The sequence below is a fragment of the Zosterops lateralis genome, assembly GCF_965231275.1.
Source record: "Zosterops lateralis genome assembly, chromosome: 3".
In the NCBI taxonomy this organism is placed as follows: domain Eukaryota; kingdom Metazoa; phylum Chordata; class Aves; order Passeriformes; family Zosteropidae; genus Zosterops; species Zosterops lateralis.
In genome coordinates, this window is record NC_139764.1 from 82383013 (window position 1) to 82408161 (window position 25149).

Sequence of the window (25149 nt, forward strand, 5' to 3'; positions counted from 1 at the left end):
TATTGTTATAATATTGCAGGAATCATGTTTTATAAGCCCCTTCATACACTTATCAAGTTCCACTGTGAGTGCATTTAGGAGTTTTGCTGCTGTTTCTCCAACTGGAAAATTGTTCCCAAATCTCATTGCCCCATATGAGAACTTGTTTTTGGTTTCTAACATAGGTTAAATTCTGTCCAATCTATGCCATTGGGTTCCATTGCCAACACTGTCATTTAATTGAAAGGGCTCTCCCATCTCCCTGATGTTTGCCTCTGTTATATATTTATACACAGCAGCTGGATCCCTTAACAGCTTTTATTTTGCCAAGTTAAACAAGCCAAGCTCTTCATTCTGTCTTCTCATATGATAGGCTCTCCATTACCCTGATCATCCCAGAAGTCCATCTTTGTACCTGAACAAGTCTGAGGTAATGTGCTACAAATGACAAAGTACAACAGCCTTACATAATAGCACAATAAAAGAAACCATAGCAAAGAGAGTAATAATTTCAGGCTTGCAAGGATGTGCTGTGCCAAATATTTAGGAGGTTGAGTAAAGGTTTTGAATCTTCTGAGAGGATCTTCATTGGAAATGATGTGGGTTTCCCCCCTCAAGTTGTTGATTGAAATTGCAGTATGAAAGGTGTTAGGTTTTCAATAAAAAGCTGGGAAATCAATGAAAATTTTTATTTGGTTGAGACGTTCAGCCACCACTGAATGCAGTTCATTAGATTTGTGACAGTAATCGTTGAAGAAATCGGTCTGGCATTTTGAAAGTTTGTTTGACAAAGTTTGACAATTATTGATGAGGAAGATTCCTACGAACACTCTATAATATGTGATGAACCTTTCCTGGAGAAGGCACAATTGCATTCACATGTTGCCCTTAAGAAATTTCAGTTACAGAGTTGGGAGGGTTGGTTCCCTGGAATTGCCTCTGCAGAGTGCTCCTGTTGGTGTGAGCCAATGGAAAGCAGAAGAGAATGTGGGTACAACTGATTCCACCACCTCCCAGGACCACAGAGAAAAGGATGCTTGGTCAAATCCAGTATTCCTCGGCTCTTGTGCCATAGCTTCTTGGAAAACTCCAGGAGACTCCTGTCTGCCAGCTGTTAAGACTGTGACAGCAATCGCTTTTTTTGCTGTTTTATTTCTAATCTTTTTTGAGTTGGTAGTTTAATCAAGTGTCAAGGGGAGCTTCAGAGAGAAAATTTTTCCCAGTTGTGCTGAACCTGACATCCCAGTGCTTGGGATCAGGATCACTGGAGGGCAGGATGTCTCTGTAAGTGTAAAGGAGAGATACTAGGGGAGCATTTGTTGTTCTACGGTCCTTCTTTTCTCAGGAATAAAAAAGCCAATTTCCTTTTTAGCATTTTTCTGCCCTGTGGCAGAAGGCAAAAAGAGTTTTTGTAATATACTGTAGGAAAAGGAAAGCATAGATTTAAGTTACCACATGCACATTTGAAAATCAGTGAAAATGAAATGCTTTTAAAATACTTGAACAAGAGCAAAGGGTAATCCCAACTGCGAATACAAGCAGTTAAGTATACACTTAAAGACATACGTGGCAGGGCACTGCAGGAGTGGCTGCTTTCTGAGGACTGGGGATGGCAATCCCCTTGGGAAACAGAGACCTGAGAGAGACAGCTGGGGACAGCCCCAGGCCTTGGCATCAGGAGACGCTGGAAATAGGAGCCCAGGATGGGCTGTGGGCCTCCATGGATGTGCAAGGCAGGGCTGGGCTGGGCTGGGCTGGGCTGTGTGGAGCTGGAGACCAGCCCTGCTGTGGCAATCCTGGGGCTAGGGCTGGTGGCCCCAGGGGGGCTGATGTGGGGTCCTGGGTTATTGGGGCACTGATAACAAATGGAACTGTAATTCTAACAAACAAACACTTATGATGATAACAATGACAGTCAAAGAGTTGATTTGATAGTGGAAGCTGTCACACACCTCCTGCCCCCATGGTGGCCTGTGGGTCATGGAAAGGAGGTGCCCCTTCATGCATCCCAAAGCCTTGTCCAGTGGTGTTGGTGGGGTGTAGGGTGCTTGACAAAATCAGCTTCATTCTGTGTCCCATTCTGACTAGCTGTGCATAGCCAGACCTTCACAGCAGCCCACCTGACTGTCTGTCCAGGACTTGCCCTTTGTTGTCCTATCCCCAATGTGGCTGCTGGGGCTTGGAGCTTGGAATGAAAAGCAACTTTGGGAGCTCTTTGGTTTGCCTGGCTTTTCCTTTGAAAGTCCTGGGAATGGTGGCTTGTAGATCAATGGGAATATGGGGACTTTCACTGACCCCTTTCATTAGGGCTTCTTGGCAAACCTGCCGAAGAAAATTTCAGTTTTCTGCTACATTTGGTTTCCTGATCCCTGTTTCATGGGGGGAGAGGGAGCATGTGTATGTGAATGAGGAGACATGAGAGGCTTTCTCTAAAACAAATCTACAGAGAATCAATAGCTTCTTATTTCTCTGCTGAGAGTAACAAACAAAAATTATTCTGTTTAGTGCACATGATAAAACTCTCAACAACTGGGATGGAAAAGGCAGCCCAAGAAGCATCCTGCTGTGCAAAGGGCTGTGATGTTATCACAGTCCTGCTAGGTTTAAGTTGCTTGTGAAGGAAAGTCTGCAACAAAAGCTTTGTTTTTCATTAGCCTAACAGGGGTTTAGGAGCATTTTGATGCACCTGTGTGATGTCTGTGAGTTAAATACTTGTATTCAACTCGGCAGCAAAATCCCATGGGCTTTTTAATACAACATAATGATGTATAATGGGGAATATTTAATTACTGCAGTGATACTCACCTTGACCCTTTTTTTTACTCACTATATTTACTGTGTCATCACTTAATTAAAATGAAGAAGACATGTATAGGCATAAATATTATCTTGAGATATTTTAATGTTTAGCGAAGGAAAAGCTTTTCCAAAGAGTATACCATGTCTACCTTATCCTGCTTGGTCAAGTATCAGAGGATAGAAATTAAGAGGATAGACTTAAGTCCTACCTGTGTTCCAGGATGTCCCTTCTGGGGAAGATATAGGTGTAGTTACTGTGTTTGTAAAATGACTTTAAAACAATAAGTAGTGGAAAGAAAGTACCCCTAAGGGCCTATTTTTAAACAATGTCTTCTGTGAACAAGGTTTCTGCAAGTCATGAATAATGCCACTTTTGTTTGCTTACAGAACATCAATCTCTTTAGGCTGATGAAAGTCCAGAGTAACGTCTTTAAACTCAGAAGAGTAAAGGCAAATGAGGTCAGAATTTGACCCACTAAGCCTTCCACCCTTTTTGTATCTTAATAATTAGTAAGTGCTTCTTGACAGCAAACTCTTGTTTGTTTCTTACATTGTATGAATGGCACTGAAAATTTAGCTCTTCATTGCAAAAACATGACTAATTTTCTTTTTTTAGGTCTAGATAGTTGCCTAGAGCCTTCCTCCATTCAAATTAATGAAAAAAACTCACTGAATTTTTTCGAAGGACAAACTTTTCATAGGCCAAAGAAATAATTGCTGTAAATCCCTTGTGTCTCATACAAGTTATCTCTATTCTGTTTCTTGTAAATTGTCACGAGAGATGTGATTTAGGGCTTGTGGGTATAACAGTGTGATAACCTGAATTCTTGCACACGTAGGAAGTGTTTTCTGCTATTCATAAATAAATAAATAGATGGCTAATTGCTCAATCTTTTCCAAGAAGTAGCTGCTCAAGATTGAAGTTCTTTAAGCAATTTCCTAGAAAATGAAAATACTTATCAGTAAAATAACCTTCCTGTAAAGCTAAGTTTTCCTTAATATGTATGCTCCAATTACAGTTGGTTAAGGTTTCATTACTGCATCTCTCCTTATATTGTTCATAATCCACTAGATCTTGTTCTTTCCACTCAGAGCAAGGAAAAAAGATAGAAATACCAAGTTGATACTTACTATTTTGCAAGAATTCGCATACAGTTTGTTAAGAAATAATAGGCAAATGGGTCATACTCTACTCTGACTGCTACTGATTTAGATACTGCAATAGTCCTGTTTTGTTCCTGGAATGGTAATGTTCCTTGTATGACTGTGCTGTTATTAGAACTATATAAATTATTTAAATAACAGTCATTTTGTAGAGTTGAACAAAATTGTTACTGTTTTATTTAAAAAGATCACAGCTTCCCAGAACACCATGTTTTCCTTGCCCAGGAAAGACCTACATGATCTCACAGACCTCAGTGAGGTCTCTGTGACCCCTCCAGTCCTGTCACTGAGCCTGCCTGGATGCAACATGGCTCAGACCCACTGTCTCTGCTATTTCCATGCCAGCTGTGTCTGGAGTGTATTTGACCTGCAAAACTTTGTTTATGCCATAACCATGCTGCTCAGTCAAGAGGGTCGGGGCAGAATTCAGGGAATCCACAATTCTGTTTATGCAACCTAATCAAATGCATGAATGAGCTTTTATCAACACGAGACCCTGCCTTTGTCCAGTTGATGGCTCTGATCCCCATAGGCCCGGCAACATCCCCAGTTCTCCCAGAGCAAAGCTCCTACTTCCCTGCATGTCCTCTACATCTTCACAGGACTTGGAGTTGTCATCATGTCCCCAGCCTTCCTTTGTTTGCTGTGAGAGAAACCATTCTGCTTGTCTTGCTGTGCTGCAGGTTGGTCAGCTCAGCCAGCCACCGAGCAGGCAGGACTCTGCATGCTGCCTGCAGTGTCACTAATGGTCTGCTGTTGTGTCACCATGTTGTGCCATTGCACTGCACATATTCTGCAGAACTGCTCTACTCAATGGGGAACCCAGCACATCACCTACCAGGTCTTTCCTTCCCTCATTACTGCTGCTTTTTTTGGGGTTGGAGGGGTTTCTTGGTGTTGATTGCCAAATTACAGCAGAAAGCTGTGACTTGTGGTATCAGCTCTTTGGAGGCAAAGGGAGTGTGAGGTTTCACCACCTGGTTGCTGTACTGTATCATACCTGCAAATACCTCACCTTGTGTATTCTGGATTCTTCAGGCCACTCTCCACTGGCATGGCTTTGGAAATACATGAATAAAGTAAACAGGAGTCTCTAAATATAAGTATTTTCAAGCCACTTTAAGTCTGGAAGCCTGTGTTTTCTAGCTGGCCTGCTGGCTGGCTGGCAGACAAGCAGAACGTGCTGCTTCTCTCTTTGTCCTGGCATGTGGCCCCTGAGCCTTATCTCTTCTCCAGGGAGCAGCAGGGACCCCAGTCAGCCACAGGTGGGAGCAGCAGAGCGATGGCACAGGGGCACCTCCACCCTCGACTCCCTCCTCCCCACTCTGGACCCAGATTCTAGTGAAGCCCCTGCCCTGGGAGCATCCCTCGACACAGGTACCACTGCACACCACGGCCTGTTCTGCTACACACAGCTCCCAGGTGGAGCCACACTCCTAAATAAATAACATGCAGGAGACGCTGTTGCGATAGCGTGGCTGGAAAGCAATACCTGAGCTTTCTGCAGATGTCAGCTCCAGGAGGTAACCAAAATGACTTATTTCAAAACAAGAAAATGTGAACATGAAAGCCAAGAGTTTTAACAAGGCTCATCTGAATTGCAGAGCTGTTAAAGCCCTCGGGGACTGTTGACGATTCCCAAGGACATCCTCAATGCACATTATTTTCTCTGAAATTTTTTAGCATAATGAGTTAAAAATAAGCATCCTGAGTTAATGACTAAGTGTAATGAGGAGCTCTGCAGCAGGCACCTATATGGAATCCTATGACCATATTACATGTCTTACAATATTCACCTTGGATTTTTCCTGTGTTTTAAAAGTCCCATTGCTAGTATCACAATGGTAATAGAGCATTCTTCATTTCCAGTTTTAAAGTTCCTCAAGGTGCTCAAATATACTTTGAAACTGTGAACCCAGCTCAGAAACTGGAAGGCAAACATTAAATGATTTTATAAAAATTTCACAAGTTTAGGCCCAATATCATATCATATTTTTAAATGTCTGAGTCATTTAGAAAGCTCGGGGCTGTCTGTTTTAATTATGGCCCCAGAAGATCTATCCCAACAGTCAGAAAGCAACTCCATTTGTAGGCAAGGATTGCAAACACAGTCTTCCTGGAACTGAAAGTTGTACATTGTGCAATTTTTATGGCTTGTATAGCTTTTCTATTTTTAGTTGTTTCAAACCTGCAATACATCATGTAATCCTCCTTAAACTGTCATCCATAATGCTAATTGACATTAACTTGGCATAAGTGATTTGCTTTTTTAAATTTATATAGTCTCTGTTTTATCTAATGTTATACAAACAAGACTTTATTTTTCTCTGATATAAAGTTGATAATATTTGCCTTTATAGACATTTGGAAAAGTTTCTCTGAAGTTTGAGAAAGACTAATACAATGGCACTTCTCAGCTTTTTTGAGTATACAATTAAAAGAACAATTTTTGGGTTCTTTTCCTTTCTAGAAATGCATCTTCAAGGTATAAAAGATCAGTCAGTGACAAGTATTTACACAGAACTCCCCAGTCTTGTTCTTGCTCACTTAAATAGTAATGTCATGTATTTGGCTACCTGCAGAAATCCTTTGCGAGACCTTGTGTCACACTCTGGCTGAGTACAGGACAGGGGACTCGCCACACCAGTTCATGACTTTTGTACCATAATCCTAAATATTGCGTTCTGCCAATATTTTTATTTTCTAGGCTTTCCTATCCCTTTGATTGCAATCCTTTGTCTTTGACATGTATGCTTATTTCAACAAGTCCAAGGTTTTTTAAATCCTTGGTGTTTGCTGATTCCACAGGGTATGGCTGGGTGAATTCTAGTGCCTGGAAATCCAGTGCTGCAGCCAAGTCATCCTACAACACTGGGATGTGCTGCTGAGCACTTTTCCATGCAGGATTTTGGTTTTTCTTGATGTCAGAAAGTAATAGCAGTGTCAGTAAGTACAGTCAGAATAAAGATATTTTTTGCAAGTATGACAGCTACCTTAGTCTGAGCTTGTGGCCCACTGCCAGCTGTAGAGAATTTCTCTAAATTCTCTGGCCATTTCATAGCAGGGTGCTTTTGCAAGCCTAGAATTCACTGACAAACTGCTGACTGATTTTTTAATATTTTGTTTTTAAATTTATGTTGTGGTTTTTTTTTTTTTTTTTTTTTTTTTTTTTTTTTTTTTTTTACAGTCAGTGGTGGTGTGCAGGATGAATTGAAAAGATTTAGTAAGATACCATGTTTTTGAATTTACTTTGATTAAATGAGTTGCACAATTTAATATAGAAGCATAGGGTGTATGTATTCCTCAAATTCAATTTAATTTATCAGAGTCTTTCAGGTTTAAAGGTATAAAATAGTCTTAATTAGTAGAAGTAAGGAAATATTTATTCAACATGAGGACTTTGTTCTGACTTCTCTGAAAGCCTTTGGAAATATTTTCAGTATATATACAATGGAGGCTCAGCTGTTTAATTTGAGCTTGCTTTTTTGGGACAGCTGTGCTTACCAGTTAGCTATTGGATGCTCTGGAGAGCTGCCCTTTAACTTTCATCTGGGCAGTTCTGAAAAAACTCTCTTACCTCTGAAATTCATGCAATCTGCATGTGGACAAATGCAGATAAGGAAAAGCTCTTATCTGTGGTCTCTGCAGTGAATAGTACCACAGCTAGCAGTGGTTGTGAAAGCTCACTTAGACACTTTCATTAGGCATATAAACCTGAGTGAGGTTTATTCTCACTGGGAGTAAAACAGCAAATGAAATGTGAAATGTAAAACAGTAAATGAAATCTTCTTTCTTAAGATAAGTAAGTATAGCGCCTTTAATATGACAAGAGGTGGATTTGCTTCCCCAAAGGAGGAAAACTGTCTAGTCTTCCTTTTCCCAGTCACAGCTTGGTCCCAGCAGAGCCAAGACACGACAGAGCTGCCAGCAGCAACAGCACCAGGTCCTTGCCAAGGCCCTGGGTCCACAACACAGGAAAAGCAGCTCAAAGTAATTTCTCAGTCACCTAAACTTCCTTGAGGGCAGATGAAAAATATTTAAGGGAAAAATAAGGAATGCTGAGAAATAGCTGCAGGGTCAGGCAGCTTTTCACTAAATTAAGAAAATCAGTAAGGTACTCATATGCTGCTTTCTTACTTGGTCTACCAATGATATGCCATCTGTATATGCACCTCTCTCTCTCTCTCTCTCTCTCCTTTTTTTTTTTTTTTTTTTTTTTATTTTATTTTATTTATGGTGACCAAAAATTTCTAATTATTGTGAAAGGTCAAATCACTCTTTTAAATTTGTACTCCAAGACCCAGTGATGTCTCAATACTTAGAGACATCCCACCAATTCCCTTCAGCAACAGAGATCCCCACTGCTTTCTGTCATAATACATTAAACAGGAACCTGAAAATGTTATGATTAATTTTTTCAGATTTTTCATTAATAAAAATTAGTTTCTAGTTTCACTTTCCCTAACTAAAAGAAAGCTGACGTAGATCCATTTTTATTGCTCTTTCTTAAATTAGTTGTTTTGTACAATTACAGCCAAATTCTCTCCACTCTTTGTCCCAAGAGAAGAGTTTAGCATGAGAGGTTGTAGCTGGAGTATCAAATGAGCTCATGTCCAAGTTAGGGAGCTCAGTAAGGGTCACCTATTGACTCTTTTCAGCGCTTGTTAGAAACCCTGTATTCTCTGCCCCTCTCAGGCAGAAGTGTGCCTGCAGCAGAGGTCTGATGCCTTGTAGAAAATCCATCCATCCCAACAGCACAGACCACTTCAGTTTGTGACTTCATTAATACAAAGTTGGCGGGGCTGGTTATAGCAGGGACTGTGAGGGGTGGACACGGTCCCACAGCCTCTGTCATGTCCTAACACATGCCACCAAGTGTGGCACTGTGTCGGATGCTGATAACGAGGTGCCAAATACCTGCTATTGCCTCCTCACCCATCAGCAAAACTGGCCTTTGTGATGATGCATTTCTGGATCCAGCCCCAGTTTATCAGTCTGTTCACTGATGTGCCCAAATTAAGGGCGAAACCTCTTTGGAGAGATTAGGGCTGATCCAGAGGGGCAAAACTGAGACCTCCAGCCATGTCCTCTCACAAGGGAGACCGGAACACCACCACCCTCTCCTCAGAGCCTTTTACCATGAGAAGATAATCAGGGCATGCTTTCCCTGTTAAATAGCAGTCATGGTGGGCTTCAGCAGTGGTCACTGGAACTGCATGACTGAGGAGGAGGACAGACCTGAAGTCCTAACATAGCCTCAGAGAGCTCAGACTCCATTTCAAAGACACTACAGATTATGGATGAAACCTAAACTTCTATCAAAGTCACACAAGTGAAATATTTAAAGCTGAGCAGTATTAATTTATACCAGTACAGACAACTTTAACATCATGTAGGCTTGTAAAACACCCACTCCAGTTGTTGGATCTCTTTTTAATATCTTTCCATGGCTCTGAACTGAATTACTTTCTAAGAAAAGCAGCTGAGAAAGTTTTTCTCTTCTCCCAGTGGAAAACAAAGAAAATGAAACCATTTTAATGAAGTTTAGAAAGGTACAGTGTTTGGCTAGTTGCAACAAGACAAACACAATTAACTTATATTTTATCCCAGCTGAAATTGGATTTTAAGATGTCACAGGCATTAAAGAATCTGGCAACAGGTAATTTAGTAATGCTAATGCAAGACCAAGCCCATGTAGAAATATTTACTTGCTTCTTCCTTCTTCTTTCCTTCCTTACACAAAGTAACTATGCTGTACTTTCAGCTTAGCCTGAATTTTTGTTCTGAATTAAAAAGCCAGGTGAAGATTTAAGCAGATTAACATTAAAAGGCTGTTTAAAAGCCCCATCAAAACCAGCTCATCCTGTACAGGCAGGATAACTCTTTAATTTCATTCTTTTCAAGTGAAGAAATTGTCTAGGGATTTTGAAACCATGTATGGTTTCTAAAAATGAAAGCTATTAATGTGGCTGAGGCCATTCTTAATGCCCAGGTGAAGTATCTGCTGGTTTTTGTGCTGCTCCCTGTCATCGTGAGATATCGGCATTATTTAAATCATTTGGGCTGACATTTATTTCTTTACTTTCTTTGCCACAAGTTCTGAAGTCAGTGGAAAGCCTGCAGGATTACAGGGAAATAATGACAGTCACTGGGCTGGCACTGCCAGGAATGAAGTAAGATTCTCCTTTTACCTCTTAGCAAACAGTAATGACAAGTAAAGGCCAGGGCTTTGAATAATGCAAGGGCCGCTCTGGAGCCTCACAGTGCTAGTCCCCTTATCAGTGACACAAAGCAGAAAAGCTCAAAGTTTGTGCCACCAAGCCCAGCAAAAGCCAGGATAAGTCTGGTGTGAAGTGGAAATGTTGTGTAACCTCTCTCTGTGCTTCAGCTTCCCTGTCTCTTCCTGACTCCTGCTGAACCCCTCTATCACTGAAATATCCCTCAGTGGCAACTTGAAAATGTGCCTCTAGAATAAGTACTAGAGTTCTGCTTGCCTTGACCTAACTTGAAAAATTCAGATTTTTTTTCTCTTTTCCCACCACCCACTGCTTATTTTCTCTCTCCAGACTGTGTATTTATGGTGAGTTGCACTTTCCCTTAGCACGGCTGATTAGTTTTCCATTTCCTTTGTTTGTAAAGGCTGTGGAAAGGAAAGTTTGTAAATTAAACAGTGACGGGGCATGAGCATAGATACTGAAAGGTGAACGTCTGTACTCATGCTAAACTCTTGGAGTGGTCCTTGGCACACTTCTGGCCAGGCCACTTAACACCCTCCTGACCCATTTGAGAGCGCGTTTCAGGAGTCAGCATGGGCTAGGAGCAATTCCCAGTGGGCAGTGTGGATGCAGCCAACATGTTATGGATGCTAAGAGGGCTTAAGAGCCTGAAGTATTTTCCAGGACAGCTGGCCTCACAGTTAGAGAGGAGTCCTGGGCATGGTTAATCTCCAGTATGCATGTAGCCAGAGAATTCTTTTTTTTTTTTTTTTTTTTTTTTTTTTTTCCTTCAATGGAAAAAATATTATTGAAAAACCACCAAAATTGATAGTGAAACCCAAGGGCAGGTTTAGTATCAGAGACTATTTTTAACTCCTTGTTTTGAAACCAATTAAACTTCACAGAGAAGGAACCTTTTGGGGGGTGGAGGGCAGCCCAGTCTAATGGAGGGGGTTAAATTCATGTCTCACCAGATGACAAGGCGTTCATGTGCAAGCTGGTACTCCGTGTCTATCAACAACTGAAACTTCCTACAAAGGAGTCACTGACAGAGATTTGGAACTTGCTCCCTGCTTTGGTTGACAGTTGAAATTTGAGATGCCGCAGATGGCTTTTTTTTACACTGTTGTCTCTTGGAGACTATATTTCTATAAAATACATGTCCTCTGTCTAATTTTTTTCCCTTTGCTGTAAAATCTGTAAGGGTATCTACATTGTGATTATTTTTTGTATTTTTTTAAACGAAAGAGAAATTAGTCATATGTAAAATGTAGCTATAGTTTACTGGTTTCAGCAAAATCAGGGCTGTACAAATTATGGCTACTGAAAAGAAGACAGATTCAAGATTTGGATCAGAAAGAGACAACAAAATGTTTACCTCTAGCCAAAGCTTAGAGTTTGCTTTTGGGACATTAATCTTTTTGTCTCATCTCATACTTGATAAAAATAAAAGTTAATTTTGAAACAAAAAGTAATTTTCAAGTGAAAAGTTGAAACTAACTTTGTAGAAAGCTAAGGGCTTCCTCATTTCCTAATTGTATTTGCTATTTGCCTCATGGTTCATTCCTAGGTTAAAGCAGACTTGCAAGGCCCACAGAATGACTTTAGTTTCTGTGCTATCATTTTTAGGTATTTTGGTTGGTCATAGTAAGGATACAAACAAGACAAGACCTGTAATGATTTTCAACCTGCTCCTGTGTACTGCTGCCTTCAGCAGTTTTCTACCATCTTGGCAGGAGACAGTGCATTGTTACAGGAGCAGTGGTCTTTAGAAACTACTTACCAGAGATACTAGTGTGTTGTTCCTATGCCCATGGTGTATTTCACTTTGTGGGTTATCAAGTTGGTTCTATGCTGCCAGCTAAAGGAAATGACCAGTGCTTACCTAACACCAGAGATTTCCCAACAGCAGGAGTGAAAAATCTTTGGCAGGCCAGCTAATCTGCATCACCTCTCTTACCATTTTCCAGGCACGTTCTGGCTGTCAGGTGATAAAACAAATGCTTAGGAGATTTGGACTGGAACTAATGGTGACACTGCTAGTGTTGTCTTTGTGTGAAGTTCACAGTTTGATTTGAAATGGGTTAACTCAAAAGAGCAGAATGCTGTAAAACAATATATGAGGGATCAGGATAGGGCACAGTACTCACTCCAGCGCTCCAAGAGTGGCTGTGTGTCAAGACAGGCTTCATCAGCTGGATTCAAAGCCCCAGAAAGCAGCACCATTACTTTAGTCCACAAAATAATTTTCCTTCAAATCAGAGGTATTCATGGGCACGGGACAGTCCAGTGGGCTGGGAAGAGGGATGATTTGCCCACGTCTCCCAGCTCAGCTGAAATGGGCTAGAAAAGCTGCACTGCAGGCAGTTGGCACTGCTGCCACCCTCCTTGCTCCTGGCTAGTCCCTTTCAGCCACAAGGCCACTCCAGAGAATAAATGTCTCAGCCCTCATCAGACCTTGTGGCATGTTTGTCTAGTGGTGTCAGCTACTTGAACTGTCTCCTCTGTGACTCCTGTTTGTACTTTCTGGCAGCTGGGAAGTGCAGTAATCAAAACATGGGTAGGGTGATATATGAAAGTTTATTTTTTTGACTCAGTGATGATCTAATAGCTTATCATTCCTCATGCCTCATGCATCCAAGATGTTTTTCCAGATGAAGCCTGGGAAACATGAATCTTTGTGAAACAAGTCTATGTTACTCCTTAGTTGGTTAGCATGCATTACTCACATAAAAGTATTCCAGATGAAACCACAAGTTTTCCTGAAAATGACAAAATTAATGGAATTATACCAGCATAAACTCTGTTCTTTGCAAATCTGTGCCATAATTTAGCTAGAGAAGAGTTTAACTTGGAATTAAGAAAATGGAGTTAAAGTGGTATAAATCTGCCTTAGTGATGACTGTGTTTCCTCTTTTAATTTTGTGAAATCCTTTTCTGCTTTCATGCAGATTATGCTTATTTAGAAAGACACCTGGATATAGAATTTTCAGAAATCTATTTTCTTCTTGAGAGTACATTTATGCTTATTCCTCTCTTTTTATTTTTTTTTTCAAACAAAGGAACAATTGTTGATACAGTCCATGGTGAGCATAGTCCATGTGTTATATATGCCACTGTTACAAGAATCAATTTTAAAAGCAAAAAAAAAAAAAAAGTCTTTCATAAAGCAAAAAAGCTTTGCTGATTCTCATGCTGTACCTTAGCAAGTATGTCTGCTATAACTTTGCTACTTTTCTACACTACTTGCAAACAGCAAACCCCACTATGGCAGCAGTGTCAACAGGATGAAACAAGTATTTATTCTCCAGTGCATGAAGCTCAGCACTGGGGTGCTGTTCCTCCTAACACCTGTATGACAAACACTTTTCCAGGGCAGCAAGCAGACCAGGTGGAAGGATGAAGGCATCAGTGGTTTACATAGCTAGACTGGCCACAGGTCCTCTCCTAGTCTGTACAGGAATTACAGCCCTGTGGTTTGGTTATTCAAGCTGTTCACTGAGTAGAGAATTGTCCTGATTCAAAGAGTATCCATAGCTTTGTGCCAAGAGTCTAACAAGAAGGGCAAGCAGCAAACATGTGCTCTCACAAAAGCACATTGGCAAATGTGCTCTGCTCACTTCCAGAACCAGTCTTAAAGGTACAGAACACACAGAACAGACGACTGGGGATACAAGTATCATAGTCACTCTAGGACAGTATAACACTGTCAAAAGGAACAAAGACCTTTTCTTGTTTGCTCAAATCATGATGCATATGAGGACAAGAGACTGGGGTTAGCACAATGGATTAATACTTTAGGCTTGAAAATTTAGAAATTCAGGAAACTCCAGGATTACTAAGGTCAGATACTTTTTCTATTCTTCACTGTATTAGTCATTAGGTTTATCGTTCTCCTCCGACCATCATGACTGAAACAAACACGGGAGTCATCTGCAAAAGCAAAACCAAGAATGAGGTCTGCATTCCCTTGGCCTAGTTCATTCACAATCCAGAGTCTAACACAATCCAGAGTCAGTTAGAGAGCCTGTCACATCCAGAATCTGCTTCATGCAGCATTATAGTCCAACTGCACAGCATTGCTCTTTCAGTGCAGCCACAGCTCCCACCCGGTCCTATCACAACCTCTTGGGAACGTGATTCCTTTTAATTTCTTCAAGTCAGACAAGTAATAATAATGAACGTCTGCAGAGTCCAGGAAAATGACCTGGAATAATCAATATGAAAACAAATAATTTTAATCAGCCTCTGAGGTGGTATGGACAGTTGTTGTCTACATGTTTGTCCTGTGAAAGTCACACCACTGACACCATGTAAACTTAGTTGTGGCTATCCAGATCCCTTGGAGCTAAAGCCATCCATTCCCATCTGGGGTGATCCTTGCTGAGGACTTCTAAGCCAACAAGGTCAGTTTGACACCTCCATCCTCCTCTCCTTCGGGCATTTGAGAAAATGTCTTCCCTTCCCTTCCCTTCCCTTCCCTTCCCTTCCCTTCCCTTCCCTTCCCTTCCCTTCCCTTCCCTTCCCTTCCCTTCCCTTCCCTTCCCTTCCCTTCCCTTCCCTTCCCTTCCCTTCCCTTCCCTTCCCTTCCCTTCCCTTCCCTTCCCTGTCTTTTCTCTTATTTTATCTTGTCTTTGATTTTTTTAAAATTGGTACCTACTACTTTCAGATACAGACTGACACAATTTAAATTTTTTCTAGCTCTCCTCATAATTTGTGGGGTGTTTCAGATCTGATGGAAGTTTTATATTATTTAGTCTCCAGTTTGAGTATATTTAAATTATTTTTCACTCCTAGTCCTATATATTGATTTGTAATCACCAGGCAGAAATTTGTCTTGCTAAGTGCTTGAGTTCTCCGCAATCAACCCTGTGTACCAGGCACTTCTGCACATCACTTTGCTCCACTCCAAATTCCTGCACAGCAGAGCCCCTGAAAGATACAGTTCCAAAAGCCACAGCAGAGAAAAAAATTCCAGTTTTGGTTCACTAACCCAATTGCACTGTCCCTACAATAATACTTTGTTAGCCTGTCGGAAACCCAGCACTTTCATGTCATATTCTAATCAGTTAGATCTGCAACTGAGATCCAGACTACAAATTTATTGCCAATGGCAACAACCATATCATGGCTGTAAATCAACTTTTCTGTGTGTGTGCATGTATTACAACATTATTATTATTATTTTAAGGGAAATTCCTATGGAGCCAAGATCATCATGTCCAATTAGCAAGAGAGGCTACACATTAAGTTCAAAGAACCCCTTTGCATTATCTGATTCTAACAGGACTAGTAACAGGGCCTAATCTAACCTGCCATTTCAAGAGCTTTAGGGAGAACAAATTGCCAGCCACGGGGGAAAGACTTGGAATAGCATGCAGCCTGTCCTCTCCTGACATCCTACTCAGCAAATTCCTCACAGATTTCCTCTTGATGTCAGTAAAACTAACATAAAGGTTATTTTATAAAATCTTGTGTGGATTCTAATTTGTGAAACCTGAAGGATCCCTGCCCAGAACAACAATACAGGCTCAAGTAAATAATCATGGCATTTGTCCTTTGTGCATAAAGCTTAACAAATGACTGAACCAGAGGAGGGGCTGAAGAGTTCCCATGCTGAGTACCAATGCTGTGAGCACATATTGAAATGAGTAGCCAATAAATGTCAAAATCAAGGTGACTGATCACATAAAGTCTTCTTGTTTGACTGGAAACTGTTAGGAAAGGTTTCCAGTTTAATATCCAATATGATAAGGAGTGGGGGGAAAAAAAAGTAGAGTTAAATGCTAAAGTTGTTATAAATCACATGAGCTATTTCTTCAGGGAACACAATCCCTTCAGCAGATCAGGAATGCTGTAAGATATGGCGATGTGATCAGGGCTGACAGCAGGAGGTCATTTGTTACCAGTGTTAGACTGGCAGTGTCCCCAGAATCAGTTTTGGAACCCTGGTGAAACAACAGATAAGTAAAGTTTTGGGATTTGGATACTTGCATACTGAATTAATGTCATGCAAATACTCAGAATTTTTTCTTTATCTTGATGCCATCAGAAATGCAGACAGATATGCAAAATGATAATACTGAGCACTCCTTTCCAGCACACAGTATTTCAGCCAACATCACTGGTATGTTCTGGCTACTTCACGCTGCTCTAATTAAAACTCAATCATCCTTACAGCTGCTTTATATTCCTAGAGCACTGCACAACAGCTGGATCATGCCGTTGATTTTGGCCCTTAAACTCCTTGGAAATTATTTTGCGAATATCAAAACCTTGGCCCTTTCTGTCACCATTAAGGCTTCTGTCACCTGCACCTCCAGCTTCAGCACATGACACCTTTGCATTTGGGTAATGTGTTGAAAAAGTATCAACATCGTAAGGGAAGACAGAGTAAGTGTTAGCATTACTCTGATTTTGGCAGGCTTTCACACAAAGAAAGGCTGTTAGGGGCTGTGTTCCTGAGTGTGGGAGACAGTCTGCCACACTTACTGTCAGGTAAGGCTTGCTGCAAAATAAATCTACAAGTTTAAAAGAAATTAGGAAAGAGGCCAAGTTTGATCTCCTTTAACAGTGATCATATGCTAATTAACCAGATGATATGAAACACCAGGTCAATTGGTTAGGCCTCTCTGTTGCCATTTTTATGAATTTAAAAAATATATAATTTTGCATTTGTCCTTTGTGGGCCTCTATTGATTTACATTCAGCTTGAGCAGACTTGAAATATGCATTCTTAATTTCTCTGTTAACAGGTTGATAAGCCTATAGTCAACTGCTCAGTCTTTACATGGCTTCATGAAGTGTTGTCTCAGCTCCCACAAGGACAGTGGATCAAAGTGGTTGTCTTGAGCTATGATGTGACTGGGTGACACACCACCTTTCATGAAGTCTAACATACTCAGCTAAGTGCATCTGGTTGATTATGCAATTTTTCAGATTGATGAAGTGTTTTAAGTCATAAAACTCATAAGTTAAATTTAACATTAATTGTGCACCATCAGGTCTATAAGTTGAGTCATCTTACTACAGAGAAATGCCTAACATGGCATGTTACTAAGCAGAGTATACTGTAATATAATAATCTGTTTTCCACTGAAAAACATATACAAGACAGTCTTCAAATATTTGTTCTTAAAACATGTAGGATGTCCTGGAGCCATGAAGCTATTCACTGTAAGCCATAAAAAACAGGTTTGATTTAGAGATGAAAGTGGCTGGAGGCTGTGGCCCACAGGGACTCAGAAGGAAACACTTAGAAAATAGAGACAGATTGAATCCCAAGTGCTCTCTCCTGAGAGGAAGTGTGGTTGGAAAGTTTCAAACCCATTAAAGTTAAACAAATTGAAAAGCCCTATCTGAGAGGAAACATAGTACTATGTTTATTTTTCTATTATAAATCTGAAACCTAAAAGATTTCCTGAGGTTCTCAGGTATTGTTCATGCTTATAATGGAGATCTGTTTTTAGAAAGTGTAATTCATGCATTTAATCCAAACTGTTTGATGAAAAACACCCTGCATAAGCATTCAGGAAGCTAAAGGCCATTGTATACCTGTATCATATATTGTTTGGATAAGAGCAGACCTACAATGCAAGGAATCTCTTTGTGAAACTCTCTCGCTCCAAAATAGAGGGTCTAATTCTCTCCCTGTTTATGCTGCTGGATGAATTCCACTGAATTAGTGAAGACATGAGTAACCAGTCATAACAAAAAGACAATCTTCATGCTGAGTGTGAAACTACAAAAGTGCAAGGCTAATTGTGGCAAGATATTTATATTGCTGGCCTGAGTCAAGTATGTAGGCAAGCCATTGCAGACCCAGTGTAATTTAGCAAAGCTGATTAGTCAAGATATTTTAGGTTTTGCTCCATCACTGGTGAACTGCTGCTCTGAACTCCTTATCAGAAGAGTGTGTGATGTTATTGATGTTGAAAAGCATCTGTTTGGCTAATGAACAAACTGCAGACTAACACCAGAGATTAATTTAAAAGAGAGAAAATACTTGGAAGCAGTGGAATATTTTTCATTAGATTTATTGCTATAAAAATTTAGCAATACAGTAGGTCAAGTGACAGAGCTGAGGAATGTTTGCTGTCATAGTCTAGGACTCAGTGTAGGTGCTTAAGAAGACAGAAATGTGAGCATTGAATAACCATGATTTGACATTTTGGAGAAACCCTGAATCTTCTGGAAAGAGTATGTTGATCTTCCCCATTTACCTGTTAGTGATTTCATACCCTTTGTGCTCATTTTTCAGACTTCTTTTCTACTTTCCTTTATGGAACTTACTGTCTATTAATCCTGTGCAGTATTTGCCACCTGATTTACTCTGCATTTCCCATTATTCTTGGTTACCTGCAATAAAAACATTGCTTATTTCAGAGAAACAGAAGACTGACATCGTCATCCATTGGCACTCCACTCTCATAGAGAATTTATACTCCATCAATATGCTTTTCAAAAATTTAATTGCATTTTTGTTTCTCAAGTAAGCCACATGTTAAAATAAGATCTGTTTGACAACCTGCTTTGTTTTGTAGTGTTGAATTGTGAATGATCAAAATGTCAACTGAAGAAAAGGAAACACTGGAACATGTTATCCCACATCACTTTTAAGTTCATACATTTAAGCTCATATCAGCATTTGACTTGCTGAAAAAGATGGCTATCCTTACCTCAGGACTTGTTTTCTGCCACACACAGAGTTGTTGAAATGGTTGAGCTTTCTACCACAGTCTCTTGAGCATGACAGTGTTCTTCAGTTTTTAGAAGATTGTTTTCTTACCAAAGGCAGTATTTTCACTGTGGCTTTCCTTTTTTGTAAGTAATTTTGTTTATAAATGCATCTTTATATTTGTTTCTTTCTAGGCAGGGATGAGATCCCGAAACCAAGGTGGAGAAAGCTCATCTAACGGGCACTTCTCCAGTTCCAAGCCTGTCATCAGCCATGCAGAGAATGAAAAACTTCAGGAGGATGCCAAGAAAAAGAACAAACCTCATCGGAAGGAAGATGAAGTCATGGTTTCAGCAACTGTCAAACGGCACTCAAAGTCACCTGGTCCTAGTGAGAGAAAGAACAAGAAGTCCATAGAGCTTTCTAAAGAAGACTTGATAAAACTACTCAGTATAATGGAAGGAGAATTGCAGGTAAATGAAACACCTTCTAAACCATGTTTGCTATGTACCTATCTATTTTTAGGTTGTCCAAAGAGCACAGGGCTTAACTAACAGGAACATGCATATTTAAGGCAAAGGACCACAAGGAGACAGCAGTGGTAGTTGGTGTTTAACAGTCTAATTTTAAGTGATGCTTTATTTTTCACTGCAGCTACCAAAGCAAAATAAATTATAAACACCTGTCAAAGAAACACCTGACAAACAAATGTGGATCTGCAGGTGAGGCTGAAAACAACCACAGGGAATCAGTGGTGAGTGGGAAGAAGAGGGAGCAGAGAAGACAAGTAAATATAGAGAATGTAATTACAATTATTATTGAAAATATTCAAGAGGCAAATAAACAAGTCAGGAATACTGAAAATGAACTTAGATGTCCCCTGGAACTGCCACATATTTAGGTCTTACTGAGGGCTCAGCCAAAGCTCTGTCTATCCTGTCTGATTTCTGGAGTCCAGTGCTTTGCACATTCCTTGCCTTTCAAAGATCCATTAGTTTTATTTCTTGCAGTAGTGCTTGCTTGCTTGCTTGAAAGCTTCCTCAATTGTCCTGGTTTGCATGTTAATTCAGCCCAGTAGTAAGTCCTTGATGGCAGTCAGCCTGATTTTGCACTTAACTTGTCCCCAGATCTACTCCAGTTTTGAGGTTCTCTTTACTGCTAATAAATCATTGAACTCTCTGTAGTTTGAGCCTTCAGAGAATTTCAGTTGAAACATGGTATTTCAAAAAGTCAGTATGAAGACTTGTGGCTTTTCAAAACTTATCCCCTTTTGTGGTAGGACTGCTTGTCAAATTCATATGTTCTTTGGGTTGCACTTTAGTGACCTTTTTCACTGAACCTATGGACAAACAGAAAAAAGCCATCCAACCAGTGTGAAAACATTTTGTCTTAATCCCTTTATTCCAATTAAACATTACTATTTAGCTTTTCATAGAAGACTTTATTTTTCCCCTGAAACCCACATTCATAACATTATTACTTTAATGTTGAACTTGTTACCACCTTATCTGATTACAAGAAGCAATTGTTCTGTTAATTTATTTGGTACATGAGTCACCATTACCACAACTCTCAGATTCCATCTCACTAAGTATCATTAAGTATCACTTTTTCTGACATAATTCACCTTTAGTTCATCAGAAACGACTCTCAAGTTACAAGTATGCATTCAAAATAAATAATTTTGTCAAAGACAGAGAATGGTTATTTTACAACAAAAAACTGCAGGAAAAAAAAAGGAAGAAAATCTGTTGAATGCAATTTTGCAGAGGTAAAAAGAAATTATCATTACAGGAAAGTAACCATTTTTATTGTGCTTCATTTTACTCTATTCAGAAACTTGTATATATCATTTCCTTAGAGATGGAGCTAGCGTGTAGCTTCTGTGGTGAAGGGAGCCAAACCTCAATAGAAATGAGTCATGCTCATGTTCAGAAAGATTTACCCTGAAGTCACCTTTGTGGTCTGGAAAGGGGAGGTGAAGAAAGTCACGAATGTTTCCTGTGTGGCAATAAATGTGGTCTTTATTGTTTGAGTAATTGTCCTGTTCTTCACCACAGTCTTTTACTTTGTGGGGTAGTTACACAACCTTTGAAGGACTGCCCATGTTCTCATTATCTCTATGGAGATGATGAGAATAGGTCCTGGGCCATACTTTTAGGGGTTTTCATACATACAGACCCCAAAGAGATGTTAGGCACCGCTGAAGCTTCCTGGCATGACAGGAGGGTATGGGGGCAACCACACTGGTAACAGGGAAGAGAGTCATTATTTTTGATCCATAGAAGTCTTTAATTTCATGTCATACCCCTCATTTTAGTTATTTCCCTGGTACCTGTGTTGACCCATCTCTGAAGTGGGCAAGCTACAGCACTTTGGCTTGAGATGAGAGCCTGGCTTTAACACTACAAATGAAGATGAGCCAAGGAAGACTCCAGCCAAAGTAAATACTCTGGTATTACCTCCTGGCTGTCACAGTGACCTAATGCACTGAGTCATTTCATGGCTTTTTATTTTCAGATCTGTTCAGACATCTCTGGTGGCTGGCTGGCGTTTTGTTGGACTGACAAATCACACTGCGGGTTTACTTCGAAGCCATTTCAGTACTGGCAAAGCAAGCATTATTTAGGCATATGTAAGAAGATTTCGTTTTGAGAGTAACATCAGGATGTACCTGTAGGGAAATGCATTATTTTCTGAATAAAAAAATGGGATAAAATACCATGATTGTTTACTCAGCCATGAGCAGGGGGCATCTTATGCCCATATCGCCAGGGTGACACTTGGAACCCTCAAACAGTGAGCTTAGGTAATCTGGTCATGACAACTGTGGGGTTAGCAGGATAAACCGGTAATGTATTCATATGCATCATGCTTAGCTTACTACTCACATCATCTGATAACATAGACCCATACCACATTGATCCTGGTATCAATATTGAGCACTTACTTCATGACTTGATGCCCCAGCTCTTCATTTTGAAGCCAAACGTGACAGAAAAAACATGGAGAGATGCCCTGGCAATGATGTTTATGTCCTCATTTTTACCTTGATTGGTTTTTAAAATTTTATTACCCTTAGGTAGTTTGCTTGTGCTTTAGCTTCTAGAACCAAGTTGGACTCAGCTTTGCCTGTTTTCATGTTTCCCAGCTGGACTCTGTGCATTTACTGAATATAGAGAAGGAAAGCTTTTCATAAACATCTGAGGTCACCGTAACCTTTGCCTTATTTTGTAAGAAAACAAAAGGGAAGAAAAATTTACAGAAGCTATGGTGATGAGAATGTGTCCCAATATACATGGCAGGAGTGCTCTTAAGTACGGTCTCTCTGAAAGAGAGTGGGAAGCAAATTAAATGATGACAGGGATTTATTTTAATGGCCCTATAGCTCAGTGGAGTGTATGTTCTCTTGTGAGATCTAACTGCTCATATAAAAAAAGGTGTTATTACATGGTCCTTAAACCCATATTGAACATACAGTGACAAAAAATCCATGAAGGATTGCTTCCTATACCTGGAAAAAATTATCTAATTTTTAAATACTGTAAAACTGATTTGAAAAGAAAACTTCAAATACCCATAGAATAAATTAGACCATGAAGGCATGGCATTAATTTGCCTGGTTGTTACAGTGATTTCAGTCCAACCCATGTGAATATTATTAATTACAGAGCAAGACAGACAGTGTGGATCGTTACAATGATGATATAATACTATCTGTGGGTCACAGATTTTTGTCCAATGGCCTATGTATTTGTCCTGGCAGTAATATATTCCCTTTCTGTATGGTTTCTGAGCAGCAGCCATTAATCTTCAGCAACACCAACACTGATTTTCAACATTTCCTGATTGGAGGCCTGAAAGGAAATGAGGAGCAGTATTCCTACATGTTTACGAGTCACTCTTTTATTGCATGTTTGGGAGAAAAACCCCACAAGAATTAAAATATATATTTATAAATACAGCATCCCACTACAAATCTTTAGGTTTTTCAAGAAAAATATTTTCCTATCCAGATTCTGTGCCTACTGCTGGAGGACAATTTAAGCTTGGGAAACAGTTTCCTATATTTCACACCAATTTAAAAAGGAGCAGCTTTTCCACTCAAGGCCTTTATTATAGTCCATGTTTTACTGTGTTTCTCCAGTGCCAACATGGCATTCATCCCCTACAGCTCAGCCCCCCATCCTGTTGAGGTCCCTTGCATGCTTTAGGGCTGAGGGAAATGTTTCCTGAGAGCCTGGCACTGTTGAGGAGCAGAGCTCCTCAAAGCCATGCAGCCATGGTGTATAAAGGAAATGCATGTTAAGTTGTCAGCTGCACATTTCCTCTGTTGCAGACCTGAGGGTGCAGATGGGCAATATGTGAAATGTGATGTCTTGAGGATGTTGTTCATACTGTTGTATGTGTAATATACAAGTGATATATAAATTATATAGACAAGACACAATTTCTGACAAGTCCTCAGACTTCCAAATGCTCTAATGTAATACTGGATTTGGTTTGATATTTGAAGGGAAACACTGTGTAGCAGACATTCAGAGGTAAACCTATTTATATAGCATCCCTTATTCAAAGGGAGAGACCAAATCGCTCTGCTGTCAAAGAAGTCCCTTATAATTATTTATTCAAGACTGCATTTCATGGTTAGCGTGAGTGCTTACACGGGGTGCCAGAGCAATAGCTTCTTGAAGGGCAGGTATGGGAGGCTGGTTGCTTGTGGCTGAAACAAGAGAGTCATGGGGGAAGGAGCTCTCTCATCCAACAGAGACAGGAGGAGCTCACTTTCAGATGGGCTGCAAGACTTTCTTCTCAACCTGGGTGGATCAGGGAAAGGGTATCAGAGGACTCTGTGTTTTGTTTTCTCCAATAAGGTCCTTATGAAACACTTAGAGATCAATGGCTCCACATCCTGCCATGAGGAAAACAGTCTCTCTTAACAAAGTCAAATAACTCACATGTCTATACGTGATAAACTACCTATTGCATTTTAACATTTTAAAAGGTATTTTAGTATTTTTCTATCTGTCTTTCTAGCAGTAAACTATGCTTTGTAAATGTAAAGGAAAGGAACATGCTTTACCGTTTCAATATTTCTGCTTTCTAGTTTCTTTCCATTTTGTAGGGCTACATATTATATAATACATTTTATTCTATAATCACTCTGTTCTGTTCTTTTTCCTAAGATCTAAATTTCCCTATTCACTTTTCTTCCATTTTTTATTTGTCTAGTTGTAACCTTTCTCCTTTCTCTACCTTTTTGTCACTTCCCAACTCAAGCTTTCCTCATCCTTATACTGCAGATGCATTGACTGACCTGAGAATTCTGGAGATGAAATTGTAGAAGATTTACTGTATACCAAATCCCAGCATCTAATTTTGTAGGCAAACACTTAATTTAACCTTTGTTGTTAACTTAGTAAGCTGTGTTTTAAGATTAGGTGGGTTGTTTACTTTGACTACTCCTATTGGAAAATAGTTCCAGAACTTAAAATCTTTAATGTGTCGGACTCAATGATCTTGAAGGTCTCTTCCAACCCAGTCATTCTATGAATTCTGTGAATGTTTAGCTCATTTTTCCCTTTTAATTTCTAATGCAATTTTAATTATGTCTAGTGAAACCTTAATGAAACTCTTCTGTACAGTGATCCTGCTTTGAAAGCCCACCACTCTCCCTCCTATCTTTAATTCCTGATGTGTTTGTAGACAGCAGTCTTGCATCCTCTGAGCCTTGTTTTTGCTGTGCTATTCTTACCACATCCTTTCAGTGTCCTCTGGCAAAACAGGCTCTCCATGTCTTCATCACCCCTTGACCAGCAGCACTTACACCCTGGATTTACCTTTCTCCGTGTCTGTAGATGGAACTGCACATGTGCTTGCTGTAGGAGAGAGGTCCCTGGTGCCTTGTGCATTTGGTTTCATATCTGCCTTTCTCTCAAGTCATGGAATTACTTGACCTTCCCATCACTTGTCAGTCTGACTAGCATAAGCAAGAGAATTTGACTCTTAGCTGTTGTTTTTCTTTGTGTCTTTTTTCCTCTTTCTGCAATGTCTAAACTTGGATGTAATGCCTCAAACTACTTTTGTATTGACTTTTCCAAGATATTTTAGCAACACTGGGAGAGGCACCTAGTTGTTGTTTAGTTAAAAACACTGTACAAACTTCTATATTTTTCTTCAGTGCCTTTTTTTAATACTCTGCATTAAGATTAATAAATATGGATCTGCCTGAAAGCTCAAGCAAGGAATATGGGACAGATAGGTGGGTAGAAACCAGATGTGTTTCTTGTGCAGGTACTGAAATCAGAAGAGGAA

General features: G+C 40.0%; 1 protein-coding gene across 3 annotated transcripts in view; it reads left to right on the plus strand.

Moving 5' to 3' along the window:
* Positions 1–25149, plus strand: part of FILIP1 (filamin A interacting protein 1) — a 101754-nt gene that overhangs the window by 22945 nt on the left and 53660 nt on the right. For all 3 annotated transcript variants that reach the window (XM_083856023.1, XM_083856024.1, XM_083856025.1), the window contains exon 2: positions 19029–19307. In XM_083856023.1, coding sequence (XP_083712149.1) covers positions 19035–19307 — 273 coding nt within the window. In that variant the 5' untranslated portion in view covers positions 19029–19034. The remainder of the gene's footprint in view (positions 1–19028; positions 19308–25149) is intronic.